We start from the raw sequence: 21843 nt of genomic DNA, 5'->3' as shown, positions 1-21843 counted from the left end.
ACCCAGGGTTGTGAGTTCAATCCTTGAGGGGGCATTTAGGGATCTGGGGCAAAAATTGGGGATTGGTCCTGCTTTGAGCAGGGGGTTGGACTAGATGACCTCCTGAGGTCCTTCCAACCCTGATATTCTATTATATCAACAGAGTTGTGATCAGTGGATTAATTTAAATTATCAACCCCATGGAATAGAATGACCTGGTAAGAAACAGTTACCCCGTACAGGGTTTCATCCCTGGAACTCATTCACCACTTGGCCCAGATTTGCTAACTTTCTGGGCATATTGCAAATCCTTTTTCTTTCAGAGCAAGCAGATGAGGGATATAGTGTGGTTAGAAGCTCGGGCTGGGATTACAAAGTAGTTGAAGGGAGATAGTCTCCCAAATTCCATTAACATTCCTTACTTACCTCTCTAAAGATCTTCTGAAAATTCCATGCTGGGTTATTTGACTATTATTTTATCCAAGTATTAATACAACATTGTATGGGTAGCTCATGTGAACGTTTAAGGATTTTATTTTTGGTGTTATATAATGTGTAAATCTAGGAATACATGCTTTAAAAGGTCAACATAAATCTCTCACATTCAAATATTGACATAATCGGGGTGACCGTGAAAGAGCTTCTCTAGCAGAGTTCATAACTCCCTTGAACAATCTGTATGCACATCCATCTTTGAAAACACCACATTAACCAAACTTTCTTCTGAGTCTGCACATTTCACATATTCATAACTTTACCTTAACATTCTTATCCAGACTTAGCAAAGTAAATCTTCCCCATGAAATTATTTACCTGCCAAGTAAGAATTATCTAAATGCAGTTACTTCTGAGTAACTCCTCATCCTCCGTTGTTCCCTATTCCCTATAAAAGGGATCACACATTTTTAAAGCAGCATATTTTGTTTTCATTGTATTGTGCGGGTTTTTTTTCTTTTTCCCTTATCCTGGCAGATCTGATTAAAACTAGCCTGAGTCGTTCCTCTTCAGACAGATAGTAGGCATGGCAAAATTCTGCCAAAAAAGTGAATTCTTGGAGTGGGGGAGGATAGTTTTTCTTACATAACTAGAGAGGAAACTACCAGTTTGACTGGTAGATCAGTCAATCTGCTCTCAGAACATTTAATCAAATCACCATTTTGTTTTACCATTACATATCTGTTTTCTGCATTTTTTCAACCAATACTAAAGAAGTTGGAAACCAGTTTACAGTAAGTTTCCATAAAGCCTTATAGTCTCTATTATTTCCTCCTCCTTGTTGGTAAGAAGTAGATCTAAGAAGACTTCTCCTCTGATTAGATTATCTCTTTGCTGATTTATGAAGGCTTCCTCTACATAAATTAGGAAACTTTTTGATGTTCAGCTACACTTGTCCCCCTAATCACCCCAAATAGTTCACTAATTAAAGTTCAATAGAGATGATAGAACTGTTGTAAAAATAAATATTAATTCTTGGAGTGGAAATCCTGTAGGACCAGCCTATAGTTCAGTCTTGCTGGGATGTAGATTTATAAAATTGGTGCCTCTGAAGCCTGGACATCAGTATCCCCATCTCCAAGTATTCAAATATCTTCAGTCAGGCCATGCAAAATTGGCTTAGAAATAATGAGATTGTTTACAATGATTTTTAAAAAAATCCTTTTGGTTTTTGAGTCTTTAGAATTCATACTTTCCCACATTTTTCTGCTACCATAAGGGCTAGAAAGGAACTTTTAAAAGAGACATCTGAGATTTGCAATGTCATACTATCCCAAGAGCTGGGGATGTAAGAAAATGACCAGATATCATGAGATTCGCAATAAAAACAAGAGAGATGACACCACTGGGTCATTCTTCAGATAATTAGACAAGAATGTCAGATCATTAGGTTTCATTAAGCAGAGGTACTAAATAAAGCCTTTATCCTGCAGTTGGAGCTACATGTGGCTCCAATCTACCAGCATGGCCCCATTGACTCTACCTGGAACTTGCTGCAGAATCAGGGCCTAAATCTGTATCTTGAGCATCACAGGCAACTGTACAAGTAACCGATCCCAAAGCCAATATACACCTAAGCTCAGATCAAATGGATGAGACCTAAATTCCCTTTATTCACCAATGCTGATTGTAAAGAGAGGGAGACCAAAAAAATGAACTAATTCAAAGATGTTCAATGTAGTCCCATAGTAGGTTACAGCTGAGCCAAAAGGATCAACAATGTCAAACATTGGCCAAAGGTCTGAAAAGGTCTTGATCTTGCAAGTTGCTAAGCACCCTTGCCCTGATCCTCCAAAGCATTTAGTATATGAGTAGTCTGATGGACTTCAATGGATCTATTCTTGTGCCTAAATGTAAGCATATGCTTATGTGCTTTGCAGGACTGGTTCCAGAGTGCATAGTGTCTTGCAAGATGGAGCCCATGAAAGAAAATTCACATTACTAGCAACTATGAGATGACTGTAAACCTTTAGCAATATCCTTTCCAGTATTGTGGTGTATATAAAATCTGAATTGAACTGTAAACAGTTTTTTCCTCAGCTAAAATGTGTAAATTATGACCTGGATGGTTATTAGACAAATCATCTGCAGACAAAAGGATTTTTTTTAAATAAAAGAATTAGTATAGCCTGGTTCAAATTGTTTTGGAATCATCCCAGATCCAAGAGAGCAATTCACAATTCTCAGGATAGCATGACCGAGAAAAGGCAGGCATTCTTTTAACAACCATGTTGGAACTGGATCAAGTAAACATGTAGTTGGCTTTAAACTCTGCACTATCTCAAAATGTCAGACAAGGATACCTGAAAAAAATGCTTCTAGAGTATCCAATAAAAAAGCATTAAAGATCCTTTGCCTTCAGTGGTAGACAGTTATATTTTAACATTGCAACTGTATCCAAAAATCTATACAAATTATTACAACCTATCTTCAATGAAATAAAAATGTCCTTGACCAGTCTCTTGCTTAAGAAGCATCTCAATGCTCCAGAAAAGGACATCAGAATGATTCTGTACCATACTCTTCTTCCTTTGTGATAGCCAAGGTCTTACAATATTCCAACATTCCTGATCTCCTTGCTTCAGCAAAAGTTTGTAGGCCATTTGGTCTCCTTGGATTGTAGGTGGTAATATTTTTCTTTAAAAATGCTGTTAAAGGAAGGATATTCAAAGGAAAATACTGAGGGACATTCAAACTTGTATGTGTGTGTGTAGGGACCATTGAGTCCAATTTATCATTTTCAGATATATGAAAGGTATGAACATCAGGAGGAGGATGTTTAAAATGGTACAAAGTGATATTCTGAAGTAGCCATCTATCTATTTTAGCCCTGGTCTACACTAGGACTTTAGGTCGAATTTAGCAGCGTTAAATCGATTTAAACCTGCACCCGTCCACACAATGAAGCCCTTTATTTCGACTTAAAGAGCTCTTAAAATCGATTTCCTTACTCCACCCCTGACAAGTGGATTAGCGCTTAAATCGACGTTGCCGGCTCGAATTTGGGGTACTGTGGACACAATTCGATGGTATTGGCCTCCGGGAGCTATCCCAGAGTGCTCCATTATGACCGCTCTGGACAGCGCTCTCAACTCAGATGCACTGGCCAGGTAGACAGGAAAAGAACCGCGAACTTTTGAATCTCATTTCCTGTTTGGCCAGCGTGGCAAGCTGCAGGTGACCATGCAGAGCTCATCAGCACAGGTGACCATGATGGAGTCCCAGAATCGCAAAAGAGCTCCAGCATGGACCGAACGGGAGGTACGGGATCTGATCGCTGTTTGGGGAGAGGAATCCGTGCTATCAGAACTCCGTTCCAGTTTTCGAAATGCCAAAACCTTTGTGAAAATCTCCCAGGGCATGAAGGACAGAGGCCATAACAGGGACCCGAAGCAGTGCCGCGTGAAACTGAAGGAGCTGAGGCAAGCCTACCAGAAAACCAGAGAGGCGAACAGCCGCTCTGGGTCAGAGCCCCAAACATGCCGCTTCTATGATGAGCTGCATGCCATTTTAGGGGGTTCAGCCACCACTACCCCAGCCGTGTTGTTTGACTCCTTCAATGGAGATGGAGGCAATACGGAAGTAGGTTTTGGGGACGAAGAAGATGATGAGGAGGAGGTTGTAGATAGCTCACAGCAAGCAAGCGGAGAAACCGGTTTTCCCGACAGCCAGGAACTGTTTCTCACCCTAGACCTGGAGCCAGTACCCCCCGAACCCACCCAAGGCTGCCTCCTGGACTCAGCAGGCGGAGAAGGGACCTCTGGTGAGTGTACCTTTTAAAATGCTATACATGGTTTAAAAGCAAGCATGTGAAAGGATTACTTTGCCCTGGCATTTGCGGTTCTGCCTTTGCAAAAGGTTTCTGGGGAGGGCAGCCTTATTTCGTCCTTCATGGTAGGACACTTTACCACTCCAGGCCAGCAACACGTACTGGGGAATCACTGTAGAACAAAGCATTGCAGTGTATGTTTGCTGGCATTCAACCAAAATCCGTTCACGCGGTGGGAGGAGGCAAAATGCGACCTTGTAACGAAAGCACATGTGCTATGTATGTAATGTTAACAGCAAGGTTTACCCTGAAAGAGTGTAGCGACTGTTTTATAAAATGTGTCTTTTTAAATACCGCTGTCCCTTTTTTTTTCTCCACCAGCTGCATGTGTTTCAATGATCACAGGATCTTCTCCTTCCCAGAGGCTAGTGAAGCTTAGAAAGAAAAAAAAACGCACTCGCGATGAAATGTTCTCCGAGCTCATGCTGTCCTCCCACACTGACAGAGCACAGACGAATGCGTGGAGGCAAATAATGTCAGAGTGCAGGAAAGCACAAAATGACCGGGAGGAGAGGTGGAGGGCTGAAGAGAGTAAGTGGCGGGCTGAAGACAGGGCTGAAGCTCAAAGGTGGCGGCAGCGTGATGAGAGGAGGCAGGATTCAATGCTGAGGCTGCTGCAGGACCAAACCAGTATGCTCCAGTGTATGGTTGAGCTGCAGCAAAGGCAGCTGGAGCACAGACTGCCACTGCAGTCCCTCTGTAACCAACCGCCCTCCTCCCCAAGTTCCATAGCCTCCACACCCAGACGCCCAAGAACGCGGTGGGGGGGCCTCCGGCCAACCAGCCACTCCACCACAGAGGATTGCCCAAAAAAAAGAAGGCTGTCATTCAATAAATTTTAAAGTTGTAAACTTTTAAAGTGCTGTGCTTAAAGTGCTGTGTGGCATTTTCCTTCCCTCCTCCACCACCCCTCCTGGGATACCTTGGTAGTCATCCCCCTATTTGTGTGATGAATGAATAACGAATGCATGAATGTGAAGCAACAATGACTTTATTGGCTCTGCAAGCAATGATTAAAGGGAGGAGGAGAGGGTGGTTAGCTTACAGGGAAGTAGAGTGAACCAAGGGGCGGGGGGGGGTTCATCAAGGAGAAACAAACAGAACTTTCACACCGTAGCCTGGCCAGTCATGAAACTGTTTTTCAAAGCTTTTCTGATGCGTACCGCGCCCTCCTGTGCTCTTCTAACCGCCTGGTGTCTGGCTGCGCGTAACCAGCAGCCAGGCGATTTGCCTCAACCTCCCACCCCGCCATAAACGTCTCCCCCTTACTCTCACAGATATTGTGGAGCACACAGCAAGCAGTAATAACAGTGGGAATATTGGTTTCGCTGAGGTCTAAGCGAGTCAGTAAACTGCGCCAGCGCGCCTTTAAACGTCCAAATGCACATTCTACCACCATTCTGCACTTGCTCAGCCTGTAGTTGAACAGCTCCTGACCACTGTCCAGGCTGTCTGTGTATGGCTTCATGAGCCATGGCATTAAGGGGTAGGCTGGGTCCCCAAGGATACATATAGGCATTTCAACATCCCCAACAGTTATTTTCTGGTCTGGGAATAAAGTCCCTTCCTGCAGCTTTTGAAACAGACCAGAGTTCCTGAAGATGCGAGCATCATGCACCTTTCCCGGCCATCCCACGTTGATGTTGGTGAAACGTCCCTTGTGATCCACCAGAGCTTGCAGCACTATCGAAAAGTACCCCTTGCGGTTTATGTACTCGGCGGCTTGGTGCTCCGGTGCCAAGATAGGGATATGGGTTCCGTCTATAGCCCCACCACAGTTAGGGAATCCCATTGCAGCAAAGCCATCCACTATGACCTGCACATTTCCCAGGGTCACTACCCTTGATATCAGCAGATCTTTGATTGCGTGGGCTACTTGCATCACAGCAGCCCCCACAGTAGATTTGCCCACTCCAAATTGATTCCCAACTGACCGGTAGCTGTCTGGCGTTGCAAGCTTCCACAGGGCTATCGCCACTCGCTTCTCAACTGTGAGGGCTGCTCTCATCTTGGTATTCATGCGCTTCAGGGCAGGGGAAAGCAAGTCACAAAGTTCCATGAAAGTGCCCTTACGCATGCGAAAGTTTCGTAGCCACTGGGAATCGTCCCAGACCTGCAACACTATGCGGTCCCACCAGTCTGTGCTTGTTTCCCGAGCCCAGAATCGGCGTTCCACAGCATGAACCTGCCCCATTAGCACCATGATGCATGCATTGTCAGGGCCCATGCTTTCAGAGAAATCTGTGTCCATGTCCTGATCACTCACGGGACCGCGCTGACGTCGCCTCCTCACCCGGTATTGCGTTGCCATGTTCTGGTGCTGCATATACTGCTGGATAATGCGTGTGGTGGTTAATGTGCTCCTAATTGCCAAAGTGAGCTGAGCGGGCTCCATGCTTGCCGTGGTATGGCGTCCGCACAGAAAAAAGGCGCGGAACGATTGTCTGCCGTTGCTCTGACGGAGGGAGGGGCGACTGACGACACGGCTTACAGGGTTGGCTTCAGGGAGCTAAAATCAACAAAGGGGGTGCCTGTACATCAAGGAGTATTTCAGGCAGGACTGCACGGAGGGTTCCAATAAGAAATGGTGCACCTAAGTTATCGTTGTTATTGGAACAAGGAGGTTAGCCTGGCCTCTGATTGATACATGGCTAGATTTACCTCGCTGCACCTTCTCTGTGAGTGACTGCAGTGTGACCTAGAGGAATGAGTCCCCTAGACAGGGGAGGAGGCAAATGAGTACAAAACAAATCTGGTCTATTTCTTGTTTTGACCCACTCCATCTATCTTTTACATCTTTGGCTGGCAGCAGACGGTGCAGAAGGACTGCATGCCATCCACATCTCATGGCTGCTCGGCAGAAGATGGTACAGTACGACTGCTAGCCATCCCCATCTCTTGCCTGCCTGGCAGAAGATGGTGCAATACGACTGCTAGCAATCCTCATCTCTTGCCTGCCTGGCAGAAGATGGTACAGTACGACTGCTAGCAGTCCGTATCGCCTGCCCGCTCACCATAAGACGGTTCAATAGGACTGACTGCAGGACTAAAGAGAATGACCTGGTCAAGTCACTCCAAATTTAGTCCCTGCGCCCATGTCTGCCCAGGCGCTCCCAGCCGACGCGGCCAGGAGCACCTCGGACACGATGAGGACGACTACCAGTCGTATTGCACCGTCTGCTGCCAGAAGGCAAGGGGTTGCTGCTACTGTGCAGCAAAGCCGTACCACGTCTGCCAGCACCCAGGAGACATAGGGTGACGGTTACCTGAGCGGGCTCCATGCTTGCTGTGGTATGGCGTCTGCACAGGTAACTCAGGAAAAAAGGCGCGAAATGATTGTCTGCCCTTGCTTTCACGGAGGGAGGGAGGGAACGGGGGCCTGACGACACGTACCCAGAACCACCCGCGACAATGTTTTAGCCCCATCAGAGTGCTCCATTGTGACTGCTCTGGACAGCACTCTCAGATGCCCGATTGTTTGCCATTGCTCTGACGGAGGGAGGGGCGCTTACAGGGTTGGCTTCAGGGAGCTAAAATCAACAAAGGGGGTGGCTTTACATCAAGGAGTATTTCAGGCAGGACTTCACGGAGGGTTCCAATAAGAAATGGTGCACCTAAGTTATTGTCCTTATTGGAGCAAGAAGGTTAGCCTGGCCTCTGATTGATACATGGCTAGATTTACCTCGCTGCACCTTCTCTGTGAGTGACTGCAGTGTGACCTAGAGGAATGAGTCCCCTAGACAGGGGAGGAGGCAAATGAGTACAAAACAAATCTGGTCTATTTCTTGTTTTGACCCACTCCATCTATCTTTTACATCTTTGGCTGGCAGCAGACGGTGCAGAAGGACTGCATGCCATCCACATCTCATGGCTGCTCGGCAGAAGATGGTACAGTACGACTGCTAGCAGTCCGTATCGCCTGCCCGCTCACCATAAGACGGTTCAATAGGACTGACTGCAGGACTAAAGAGAATGACCTGGTCAAGTCACTCCAAATTTAGTCCCTGTGCCCATGTCTGCCCAGGCGCTCCTGATCGACCTCACAGAGGCGACCAGGAGCACCTCAGACATGACGATGACGGCTACCAGTCGTACTGTACCGTCTGCTGCCACAAGGCAAGGGGTTGCTGCTACTGTGTAGCAATGCCGTACCGCGTCTGCCAGCACCCAGGAGACATAGGGTGAGACATAGCCTGAGCGGGCTCCATGCTTGCCATGGTATGGCGTCTGCACAGGTAACTCAGGAAAAAAGGCGCGAAATGATTGTCTGCCCTTGCTTTCACGGGGGGAGGGAGGGAACGGGGGGCTGACGATATGTACCCAGAACCACCCGCGACAATGTTTTAGCCCCATCAGGCATTGGGATCTCAACCCAGAATTCCAATGGGCAGCGGAGACTGCGGGAACTGTGGGATAGCTACCCACAGTGCAACGCTCCGGAAGTCGACGCTTGCCTCGGTACTGTGGAAGCGCTCCGCCGAGTTAATGCACTTAGAGCATTTTCTGTGGGGACACACACACTCGAATTTATAAAACCGATTTCTAAAAAACCGACTTCTATAAATTCGACCTTATTCCGTAGTGTAGACATACCCTCAGGGTTCTATACAGAGGCTTTCATGTAAAATCAATAGTAAAAGCAAAGTCCCTAGTGGACTTCATGGACTCTCTAGCACTCTCCCTTCTTGAGACCAAAACTCTTCTTGGGATAAGGTGGGAGGAAGGGATGCTATTTGGTTAGTTCTAGTATTTATTTATTTCCTCTCTTTTTTTAGTTTTTATTGGTAAGGATTTAGGGGTAAATGGAGTATCAATGTTGTGAGTGTAATTCTCACAATTGAAAGGCTTTTTCAAAGTGGAAGGTCCTCTTCATGTTTGGTCCTTCTTCGTTAGGATACTTACCTGATGAATTAACATTGCTATCCCTAGAGTGAGCTGTATGCATCACATTTTATCTTGCAAATCAAAAACATTAGGGGCAGTGATCCACTTACACCATTAACTCTATGGTTCAGTTTCAAAGCCCTTTGAAGTTACTGGAAACACTCTTGTTGATTTCTGTGGGCTTTGTGTCAGGCACTGTATGTGAAAGGTTTTTGAATTACTCAACCAATGAGGCTGGTTGGAACAGCAAAGGAAAGTGCTTTAAGAGTACCAGAGAGAACACATCGTGATTTGTCTTCTCTAGCGAGAGAGGGAGATGACAGAGTCCTCTAAGTTTATAGGCCTTAGTTCATCATCATTTCATGTAATTTGGCTGGTGCCTCTGAGCAGAGCACAGCTGTCAGACATCTATGCTTTGCACTGATATGAAACACACACAAGTACTCTTGCAGTGGGGAGAGAATGTGGTGGAAGAATCAGTGTTCAACACTAATGGGTGGGGAACATTTTTAAAACAATTGGGCAAAAACAAGCAAGAACAACTGCTTAGAAAATGGCAAAATAAATAGAGGGCTGGAGAGCAAAGATGACTAAATGATTGAAGATACATTCTCTTTGACTTTATTAACAATAGTTTTGTGTTTCTTTTCCACAAATATTTAGCTAGCAAGGTGTTTGGCAAAAGAAAGTGAATTCCAAAGTCACATTTAAACCCGAAATTCCAAAGTCATACCAATTTTTTTTTCAATTTTATTTTATTTTATTTTTTTACTCCATGGAATGACTGTGAATATTCAAAATATGCTGGGTTACTCAGTTGAGATTGCCCAGGTAAGACACATGGCATTCTTTCTGCTTCCTGAATGGATGATGGCACAAACAATTCCATGTAAAAACTTCTATCTTTATATGTTGCCAACTATACCACATTGATGGTAGCATTAGAAAAATTCAGAACATACTAGATAAAAACAAAAGTATGAATAAGTCCTTTGTTGATCTAAAAGTCGACCTCATGGTTGCAGATACCCAAACCAAACTATGTATTGACAGTAAATATGTTTACAGTCTGAAAACACAAATTTAGGTATGTAGAATAATCCAATGGGAATTCTAAGGATTACTCACAGATTTATATTATCTGATTTCTTGAAAATGACAGCTGAATAGAAACAATATTGTACTCAACACTGAGCACATATGATTTTACTTCTTGCAAACTGATATAAAAGAATCATACAGTAGGAGAGGGCCATCTTTACTTAATTTATACATTTTATTCAACCAAAGGGGACTGTTCTTTTTTTCTTTTCTGGGAGTACAATGCAGTGGATATTCTGCAATAACTTTGCGCACATGTTCATCTAGATACATAATGGTGGAAGGTTTCTCATCTTTATACCATCTTTTAATCATAAATTTTCTTTGAATCATGGAATGTTTAAATGTAAAGACTCACAGAATCAACATCTGCTGTGTAGAATGATACAGCTGAAGAAGACCTAATGTAGACAGTTTAATTGTATTGAGAGATTAGAGATTGCAGAGAAAGTCTCTATATACTAAACCATTTATATATCTTCTGCATGAGCAAGGATCCCTACCTCACACATCCCAGTTGACACTACCTGTATACCATTTACTAATATTTTACCTTATACATTCTTCGAATTGTCCACACCAAGGAAAGAATAACTAGCTGTACTATGTAACATATTGCACAACTGCCTGTCGGAATAAATGTGGTGTTGTTATTTGTACAGCACCCGGGGACTCCAACATGCTATTATTTATATTACAGTAGCATTTGGAGACCCCAATTGAAATCAAGACCCCACTATGCTAGGGCTCTGCCCCCAATGAAATCAATAGAAGTTAGGAGCCTAAATACCTTTGAGGATCTGAGCCTAAGTGACTTTCCAAGATCACACAGAGAACGCATAGCAGAGACAAGAACTGAATGCATATTTCCAGAGTCCCATTCCAGTGCCTTAGAGACAAACTCCTCATTCTTCTCCTGAACCAGCCATAGAACCATCATCAGACTCTAGATAACCTGATTTTCTGTTGCACACTAACTGATATTTTGACCATTTGTTTGATTGCGATACAGGAGATATCCAGGTTCTAATTTAAAACTCCATGTATCGGCTTTTTCACACAAGAGGCCTTTCATTGATACAGGAAAGCACAAAGAGGCAACTTTCCAAAGCATGTACTCCAATTTAGTGCACACAATTTTTGTGCTATTATTTGCATATGCAGATATTAGAATTTGCACCCACAAATGTCATTTATGAACGCAGATAATTTAGACAAGTTGGGTGTGTGCAAATCCTATTGTTTGTGTATCTAGACTTAAAGGATGAGTTGAATATTTTGTTCAGCATAAGAATCCATGTTTACAAACATTAGGCCTACAAGATTATATACATATGTTCTGTATACCTGCCTTACAGAAGATATATCTCAAGGTTTCCATACTGCTTTATCCATACCACAAACTGACAGATATGAACTACGGGCTATTCAGTATGGTCCAGTATGATCCAAAAGCCAACTGAAGTCAGTGGAAAGAGCTAAGAGCACTGTGATCAAGTTTCAGACTCCTGTGGATGTGTGGGTACGGAATGGAGCAGAGTAAACTGTCACTAAGACAAAAAGAAAGAAAACCCCAAGTCCTTTGAGAAGCTAGACTTGGAAGCTGCTGTAGAAAGTTTGTGATTACCTCAGGAATTAGAACAATGTGGTTGAGCGGGCTACAGTTGGTTGTTAATCTTTACAAAGCCTGCGGAGAGTGGGAGGTGCATGAAACCCTATTTAATACAGGCTCAGCACACTATTGGGGTGGTAAGAAGAGAAGCAATACGAGAGAAAAGTGTGGTGATGGGAGTGCCAAGGAAAAGAGAGCATCAGGCTGAGGAGAACTGGTAAGAGTGAGGAGAAGCAGCATCTTGAAAATAAAGTACTGAGTTCAGGTGGCTGGGCTCACCAATGGGGTCTGTCTCCTGACAGAGACAGGAGACTTCCCAGAAAAGGAAAGATTCTGCTCAGCTAGTATGGATAACTGATGGGGAAATGGGACTGAAAGCAACTGAATGGGAGGGCAGGTGAAACAAAGATCCGCTACATCTCTGTCTTCCTTTTTACTGCCATTTCTTTGGTGGCCAGGTCATCTTGGGGCCCCCAGGGAGAACCTGGTGACACTACCATGAAATTCACTTGGCTTGGGATCAGACCCTATCTTGGCATCACTTCACTAATGTTTGAAATACAGTAACTCTGCTTGCCAGAAACGTGGCTATTGTTTAACAGCACACAGCAATAGCAGAGGGCAGGTAATGAAGAATAACATCTACAGCTAATTATGCTTGTGCTGATCTAATGTTAAACTTTGCTGTTATCACTGGATGTACAGTTTTGTCTTTGTTACCTACAGCAAGTTTTTCTAATGGCTTCACTTTGTGCTGCAGTAGATGGTTTGTAGAGGTTTTAAGGACCCTGGTTCAAAACCAGCTATACCTTGCTTCTCTTTATGTACTGCTTTCCAGTATTTCTGTGTTTTTATATAACATTACCTTCGGCTGTGATTGTATATTTGCACATATTAAAGAATACAGGTTAGTTTTTAAACCCAACTCAGATAATTATTATAATCCCACAAGTTCTGTCCAAGTAAATTAGAGTTGGAGTCAGTAATTTCTTTATCAGCTCCTTTTATTTTATTGCATGAGCAACAAACACCCAGAACACAAACTCTGGTCATCTTGAACTCTGACATCATTTCCTAATCTCAACCCTAAAGGATGTATCCTCATGGCAGAGTTAACTCAGATTAGCCTAGCCAGGTATGAACAGCCACATGGCAAAACAATACCTGAGTTACTGTGTCCTCATTAGTGTTGCACTCACCCAGTGTGTGTTACTAGGATTTCTGGGAGCATAGCCCATGGCTCTTGGTGCTGCAGTCAGTTGAGTTGCTCTGATTCTTTTCCAGTGAATTGTGGGAGAATTTGTGAGTCATCCGATTCCTTCCCACAATCTTTCCCCCTCCCCCCCCCCCCGGTGTGTCTAGAAGGAAAGTCAGCGATCAAATAATTTAGCTTGCAATGCAGCCTCACTACAAAGTGGGCAGGTTAATAGCCCAAGTGAAAGCGGCACCTTGGTTTTGACCCCACCACCAGCCAGGCCAGCTATCTTGGGTTGAAAGCACCAACCTCAAGTGAGAGGGTTTTATGTGTGGACAGGAGAGGGGTTGGGGCAACACCTGAGTAAAAGCCCAAGTTAATGCTACAGTGAAGACATACCCAAAGTCACAGATGAGTAGCAATATTGATAGCACAGTTGAGTTACAGTTCAGCAATTTCTATGTAAATAATGTAATTCATTCTATAACCCCAAGAGAAACTATTTGTGTACTGGTAAAGAAAGTCAGGAAAGCTCATGTAACGAACAACACAAATATTTTCAAGAAGTGGTCAATAAAGCAATTATGGTGAAAAGTAGAGCTGTTTAAAACATTCCAATATTTTGTTTTGAGTGTATGAAACTGGATTTTCATGAGAAACATGTAATATTATGTGGTTCTTTACTTGCTAATAGCAGCATTTCTGAGTGAAAGAAGGCGTGTTTCTCTAGGGCTGTTGATGGCTCATGGTAACAGTAACAGTGAGACCAAGTACCATTGTTCCAGATATCAAAATAGGAACAAGAAGAGAGGATAACTTTTCACTATCTACAAAGCAGAAGGAAAACGGAGCGTGTCATTTTGGAGGCCAGTATCAGACTTAGCTGTCTGGGTATCAGAACCAGTGTCTCAAGCTCTATGTGGAAGATACTGGCATTTTGTTCCGTGTTTGTACAACACCTAGCACAATGAGGCCCAGATCCATAACTGGAGCTCCAGGGTGCAGTCACAATACAAATAATTAATAATAGTAACAATAATGTTTTGCTGTCTGGATCCTATTGCATACTGCTGTAACATAACAGCTCTTCTGTTTTCTTAAACATCACAAATTCTTTACCAATGGTTGTGGCAATGTGAGCATTTGAGACATCCTGAGACATCTGTTGGAAAAGTAATACTGCAAAATGCGAAATCTCCAGGAAGTTCTTGGAATGAATTGGGGACGACTTCTTGTTTCATAAGGTGGAGGAAGTAGCCAGGGGAACAGCTTTTTTTAGATTTGATTCTGACAAACAGGGAGGAATTGGTTGTAAATCTGAAGGTTGAAGGCAATTTAGGTGAAAGCGATCGTGAAATGATAGATTTCATGATTCTAAGAAAGGAAAGAGTGAAATTATATTTGAGAACTCACGGTGGACAGCTGAGGTCCCAGAGAATAGGTATTATGTTTGCCCTTCTCCTATCTTTAAAAAGTGGGGAAAGAAAGACTATACACCAGTCAACCTTACTTAAGTACCTGGAAATATACTGAACCAAATTATTAACCAATTAATCTATGACAGGTTTCAGAGTAACAGCCGTGTTAGTCTGTATTCGCAAAAAGAAAAGGAGTACTTGTGGCACCTTAGAGACTAACCAATTTATTTGAGCATGAGCTTTCGTGAGCTACAGCTCACTTCATCGGATCCGATGAAGTGAGCTGTAGCTCACGAAAGCTCATGCTCAAATAAATTGGTTAGTCTCTAAGGTGCCACAAGTACTCCTTTTCTTTTTGCAATTAATCTATGAGCACCTAAAGAATAATAAGTAATAGCCAACATGGATTTGTCAAGAACAAATCATGCCTAACCAACCTAATTTCCTTCTTTGCAAGAGTTACTGGCCTAGTGTGCAGGGGGAAGCTGTAGACATTATATATCTTGATTTTTAGTAAGGCTTTTGACATAGTTCCACATGACACTCTCACAGGGGAATGTGGTCTAGATGAATTTACTATTGCATTGTGATAATTGGGCTGACAGATTTACCCTAATTGTGAGCTCAACTGTAAAAACTATGTGATCATTTATAAGATGTCACAATAACCTATTATAACAAATGTTAATGGGAAAAGGTATGAAAGGAAAACAAAAAAAACTGGATTAGTCTAAACAAAAAAGCATACTGATATAACTCAAGGACTGTGTTGATATCATGCTTGGTAAACAAGAAAACAGCGGTCCAAAACCAAAATTGGTGTGTTGAATATTAGGCCTCATTGGTGTACAAAATAACGATGGGATGGGCTATTCCGTCCATCACTCACTTTGCGGGTCCTTAAAGAAAGAGACTGTGGGGAGAAAAATAGAAAAGAACAGAGTGAGGCTACTGGGCAAGCTTCAGTATCATGCCTGCCACTCCCACTATCTCCATGTAAATGAATACAACTGTGCACAACTAGTTGAAAGGCCATACTCAGAGAATAGTTATCAATGACTCACTGTCAAACTGGGAGGAAATATCTAGTGGAGTTCTGCAGGGGTCTGTCCTGGTTGCGATTCTCTTCAACACTTTCATTAATAACTTGGATACTGGAGTGGAGAGTATGATTATAAAATTTGTGGATGACACCAAGCTTGGAGGGATTGCAAGCACATTGGAGGACAGGATTAGAATTCAAAATGGCCTGGATAAATTGGAGAATTGGTCTGAAATCCACAAGACAAAGTTTAATAAAGACAAGTGCAAAGTACTGCACTTAGGAAGGAAAAATCAAATGTACAAATACAAAATAGGGAATAATTGGCTAGGCAATAATACTGCTGAAAGGGATCTGGGGGATATAGTGGACCACAAATTGAATATGAGTTAACAATGTCATATAGTTGCGAAAAAAGGTGGTATCATTCTGGGTCTATTAACAGAAATGTCATTTCTAAGACACAGAAGGTCCTTCTCTGCTCGGCATTGGTGAGGCCTAAACTGGAGTGTTGCGTACAGTTCTCAGTGCCACACTTTAAGAAAGATGTGGACAAACTGGAGAGAGTCCAAAGGAGAGCTACAAAAATGATAAAAGGTTTAGAAAATCTGACCTCTGAGGAAAGATTAAAAAAACTGGGCATGTTTAGTCTTGAGAAAAGAAGACTGAGGAGGGACCTGATAAGAGTCTTCAAATTCGTTATAGGCAGTTATAAAAAAGACAGATATCCAAACAGGATTGTGTGTCGTACCATCTCTGTTGAAGATGTAAGCCGTCTATAAAACAAAACAGAAATAAGTGGAATTGCATTCAGCATGACTGTACGATAAATGAATAACACAACTGTAACTTACAGTCAATAGCTAAAAGCAGAGAAGTGCAACCAAAGGTTATGGCTTACAGGCATAAATTTACCATCTATGATGAAATGTAATCAGATCCTACTGGTTTCAACTTTGAAGTCTTCCTGAACCTGTAAGGTTACAGGTCTGAACATATCTCTGCTTCTGGTCAACAGGCCACTTTATTTTTTAATTAAAAGAAAATCAAAAGGAAAGGAAACTAAAGCAAAAATGCACAGTAGGAATTTCAATCCTTTTTAATAACTGTACAGAGATATATTTCTCAGCACAGTTAATGCTCTAAAAAATATGGAGAGCAAATAAATACCCTCACATAGGCAATCCATCCCTGGCATATTCCTTTGAAAGACCATGTATACAAGTAAAGGACAATTTGTCTCTTTCCCTTGTAATGAGTTCTTCATATTTTCTTCCAAGCATACATAAAATTGCTGTGTAATTTTAGCGCCCTTGTGGCCAAGATGGAGTCTGCTCTGCAGGCAGCTCTTGCCAAGAGACGGCACGCGCAGGAATGCAGCAGGAAAAATTCCTTCCACCCCAGGGGCACCTGTTCCAAACCCCCCAGAGTGAACACACCCACCCACAGGAAAAGTACAATGGATATAACAAAGGGAGATATTTATTTACAGAGGGATGAAAGGAGAAAAACAACAAGGGAAAATGTAGGGGGAGCAGTAGAACAGGGTTGCATCCAAACCAAGGCCCCACAGGCCCAGTGGTAGCACAGTCTGAAAGGGCAGACACTGAGCAATGTGTCTGCACACCGAGTTCAGGAGTCCTGAGCAAAGATCCAGTCCAGTGCTGAGTCCTGGGTGCTCCTGGTCGTCTTCGGCGCCAGTGAACTTTTCCCAACAAACCCCTCCGGTGCCCTCTTTTGCCGCTCTCTGCAAAGCCATGCAGAGCAACAACCTCCCCACTTAACTAACTAGCAGCTTTCCTCCTTCTTCCCAATGCAGAGTCACAAGCCCGAGGATTCACAGCCCCATGCCGCTCTCGGCAGCAGTGATACTGGGTCCAGCCCCGGCCTGTCCTTCTTGGGCAATTCCTCCCTGGCACTGTGCTCCTCCCAGCTCCTGTCCTGGGGTGTCCCCGATCGGCCGCCCTGTCCTTCCCAGGCTTCAGGCAGGTTCTCTCTCCTTCACTTTGTCCAGGGCCTCCCTGCTGCAGCCCTTCTCTCCCGGGGCTCCACAGCCACACCCCCAAGTTTCCCTCCTTTCTCTTACTGCTCCCCCTCCCCACTTAGGAAAAAGATTTAAAGGAGCCATGCTCTCTAAACCCCCAGGGGTTATAGCTGTAAAAAGGATCGTCATTTGCACTCATCCTGCCTATAAAAGTGTATCAAATCCAATGCGAAAAAACAATCCCAGGTTTATGAGAACAGGACAGCTATTAAAAATGTCTGCTGTGTTGTTACTGGGATCTTGGGCATCATATTTTAACATTGGCCTTTATCTGCAAAGAAAATCAATCAAGAACAAACTTTTCTTAAGACAAAAATTGTGAGCGTTGATTTCCAGGGATATTAATTTTTGTCCTTCCCCTCCCTCAGTAAGTTGTATAGATAGGGTCAGATTCACATACCCTTACCCCATCTGTAGACACATTGAAATCAGTGGGACTACTGATGGAGTATGTTTCTGGCTACGAGTTAAGGGAGTCAGAATCTAGTCCTCAGACTCTACGTTTCAGAGCTGTTTCTATTTATTCTATTCTATTCTATTCTAAAAATTTCTATTTTTTGACATTTTGAAGCTTTTCAATGACAAATCAAATTTTGGCAAATAAACCCTGAAAGCTTTTGTCAACTTTATTTTTTATTTTATTTTACTTTACTTATTTTCGGATATAGAGCTGCTCCCCTTGGCCATCCCTGGGACCCAGCACGTGACACCAGCAGCCCTCTGGGACAGCAGCCTTCTCCTGCAGTCAGCTAACGTAATCAGTACTGTGGCGGAAGTACTGTGCTGTAAAGATTCAGTGTTCCAAACCTTCTGATGATACACGATGGATAGGTTATTACACTGTACATAACAGCATTTGTTTTTATCTGTTTCCTTTAAAAAGAATCAAGCTCAGTGTATTAAACATAACTCTTTCAGGACAATTATTTGGGTTGTAAAGTCAGGCACTCAGAAGTTAGGAAATAATAGATGCACGCTTGCTCACATAACCTTAAGTCAGCCCTTTGGGGTGTATGCATTATGATAGTCTTGTTACATGATCACATCCTTTTTTTCCCCCACAAGATGCTGCATCCTTCAATGCACAGGATGGGCCGAGTTGAGAAGGTGTGAGAAACTGTAATTCTGGTACTTCCTAACTTTCAGTTGCTTGACTTTGGCAACCTAAATAATTTTAATGTCATTTTTGGGGCGTTATACAATCTTGTGTGTATGTATGTACGTATATCTGTATCTATCTATCTGTATGTGATAGGGTGACCAGATATCCTGATTTTATAGGGACAGTCCTGATATTTGGGGCTTTGTCTTATATAGGTGCCTATTACCTCCACCTCCACCTGCTGTCTGGTCACCCTAGTGATAGATGTATCACCCCCACACTAGTCAGGCGAGGGTTAAGGAGTTGCTATAGACACAGGAAGCCACACCCCCTCACCTCTTCTGGGCATGCTCCCAGCAGAGAGAAGGTTCAACTCAGCTCAGTCTAGGCTGACTGGCCAAGAGAGCAGATGGGTCCGACAGCCTCCTGCAGAGGAGCTGCTGAGGCTCCCAAAGGCTGGGACCAGGCTCCACGGTCAAGCCACTGCAGACTGAGGGAGATCCTCTGGAGGGATGGCTCTAAAGAACTCCAAGGGGTCCCATGGCAGACCAGTGGCACCAGCAGAGGATCTGAAGCTGAGGTAGGAATGGCCAAGGGAGCAGGTATAGAGGTGCCCATCTCCTAGGCTGTGAAATTTGAGTTATTGTTTCTCTGGGTTCTGGGTTGGAATCCAGTGGAGCAGGAAGAGCCCAGGTTCCCCTCCTCCTGGCCACTCACTCTTGCCCTGAGCAACACAGCTGCTGAACCCCACTGCTAGGTGAAGAGGACACTGACCCTTGCTATTGGGTGACATAGCATCTGAATCTCATCACTAGGCAAAGCAGCCATTGACTCTCACCACTGGGCGACACAGCTGCCTAATCCCACTGATAGGTAAGGTGGCCATTGACTCTCACCATTGGGCAGCACAGTCTGGAGTATCACCACAAGGAGGTACCACTGGCCTTGGACTCAAAACTCCCTTTGACAATATATATAGGCAAAAAAGTGCAAAAGTTAAGGTTGCATGCTTTAAAATTACAAAAATGTCAAGGAATGAAAGAGCGAACTTAAACTGGTGCACATCCTGTTTGTAGATTTAATGCTGTTGTGACTGAATCTTCACAGATGTGCAAGACAGAGGATAACAATCAGTCCTCTGCCAGGAAGCAGCCCCAAATCCAGTCGTTGAGATCCTTCTGCTGTGCTGTTAGTGCCCCCCCTCAACACAACTAAATGACACATCCCCAAACCCTTTCCATAGCCTCTGGCGGACTGAAACCCACATATCTGGGCGGTGTGGAGACCATACATGCTAGACCTCCAAAGAAGAACGTGACAGAGCTGCTTTTCATTGGCCTCCCTATGCTGCCGCCAAAGACAAACTGCATGTGTATTTGCTCTGCAGACAGAATGTCCCGGGGAACTGCTGGTGATGCAGTGGCCTTTGCTCAAACCTCAAAAATAAAATAAGCTCCAGGCAGAAAACCAGCATGTAAATGTTCACTCCAAAAGGAGTTTGTTTCAGAAAGCTACGAGCAAGTGAAATATCAGGTTAACTGTTTGTCAATTTTTCTGCATCTGCTAACGTTTCTGGATTCTGGATCAGAGGACCAAATTCTGCTCTTGAAAGTTAGCATGCAGTTCCCTTAGAAGCCGTATTGTCTTAAAGAGTTACACATATGCAGAAGTTGACACATAGGCTGACCCCCGTGAAAAGACAGTCACTTGATATGCTTAATTATTAAGACTTTGGTAAAGCTATTAAGCATTTTTATAACAAAAAAGCAAGTGGCTGAACTGATTAAATTCCACCAAATTCCATGAAGTAAGTAAATATATCTCTTTCATAGATAAAATTAAACTGAACAAAGTAGTGAAAATATACTATGTATGCTTTAGGCTTCAAAGTATATTCTCGTCTCTAAATCCTGGGGATATAGGAGTATACTTCCGCTCAATGTTAATTGCTTGGAAACTAATCTAGATGTAATAACCAACTACAGATTTTACTCCAAATTGAAACTGAAGCGTTCTGAGGGTTTTGTCTGTTTGTTTGTTTTTTAGTTAGCCTTTTGTTTTAATCATTAACTCTTCGAATTCTGTATTCTGGCATGTACCAGATCTGGAAGAATTGTAATACCATAAGAGAAGTTACCCCTGCATTATGTCCAACCCCGTGGGAAGCAGACAGCATGGGAAGCCTCACAAGGAGGCTTATTCTCACAAGATTTCCAGCCTAATTTTGCAGATCATGGAAATTCAAATAGTTAATTTTTGGGTTTTTATCCAAACCAATTATCTAAACATTGAGATTCCCTCAACATTATTTGCAACTATTTGCACTTCATCCTCATCAACATAAAGATGGTTTGGGGCCATATTGTCCCCCATACTCCTTACCACCTCCTTACAAATCCTTTCAATGGGAAGAAAACTCCATGAGACTTGCAGGTTCACCTCATTGATTTCCTCCATTTGGAAGCGGTGCTAGCAGCTGAAGGAGCACTGAAGTCCTGATGTTCCTTGTAATCTATGGGAAATACAATTCCAGCACTGAAGGGCTGTTCTCCTCCCTGGTGATATAGCTGTCTAAGAAGCCAGGAGGCCACACCTGCACTTTACTTCCCCTCCATCAGTAGGGGACAATGTGGGAGGGGTGGTTAATGCTGCTCTAGAAGCATTAACTCCCGCTGGTTTTGCTAGTGGTAGTTCTGTAGGACATATCTCACTCATATCTCACAGCAAGTGCTTCATGATCCATCCCACTTCTGTGCTCCATGGAGTTCCAGCTGGGGTTAGTTGTCTCTGAAGGGTCTTGGATTCCCAGTATGGAAGTAACGTATTGCATTTCTTCTGTGCCTGACTTCCACTGCTGTTCAGGTTAATCAGAAGGGCCACCTATTCAAAAGGTGGCCTCTGTTTGTATGTATTAAGGAACCCATCTATGCACACATTCAAATGAGTTTTGAGCAAGTACAACTTATCATTTGTGTATGCAGAGAGAGTGAATTAAAATTGTGTGTGTAAGTGGTGGCCAGAGCACTAACATAGACTGCCCCTTTTAAAAAGCTGTCCCTCTGATTACTAGTTTGAACGGACCTTTCAGTTTAAAGTTTTAAGCAGGGAGACCATATTTATGTCTTTGGCTCTCTGCCATAAC

The 21843-nt window shown here is 43.4% G+C and overlaps 1 protein-coding gene across 1 annotated transcript; it reads left to right on the top strand.

Annotated features, from left to right (window-relative positions):
* Positions 1-3460: 3460 nt before the first annotated feature.
* On the top strand, positions 3461-5145 carry LOC125634600 (uncharacterized). The gene is made up of 2 exons (XM_048845573.2): positions 3461-4237; positions 4625-5145. The coding sequence occupies exons 1-2, from the start codon at positions 3658-3660 to the stop codon at positions 5143-5145; spliced, it is 1101 nt and encodes a 366-aa protein (XP_048701530.2). The 5' UTR covers positions 3461-3657.
* The last annotated feature ends 16698 nt before the right edge of the window (positions 5146-21843 follow it).

Source organism: Caretta caretta, chromosome 3, assembly GCF_965140235.1.
Source record: "Caretta caretta isolate rCarCar2 chromosome 3, rCarCar1.hap1, whole genome shotgun sequence".
In the NCBI taxonomy this organism is placed as follows: Eukaryota; Metazoa; Chordata; order Testudines; family Cheloniidae; genus Caretta; species Caretta caretta.
The sequence above is the reverse complement of the archived record's forward strand: the minus strand, read 5'-3'. Positions and strand labels throughout refer to the sequence as shown.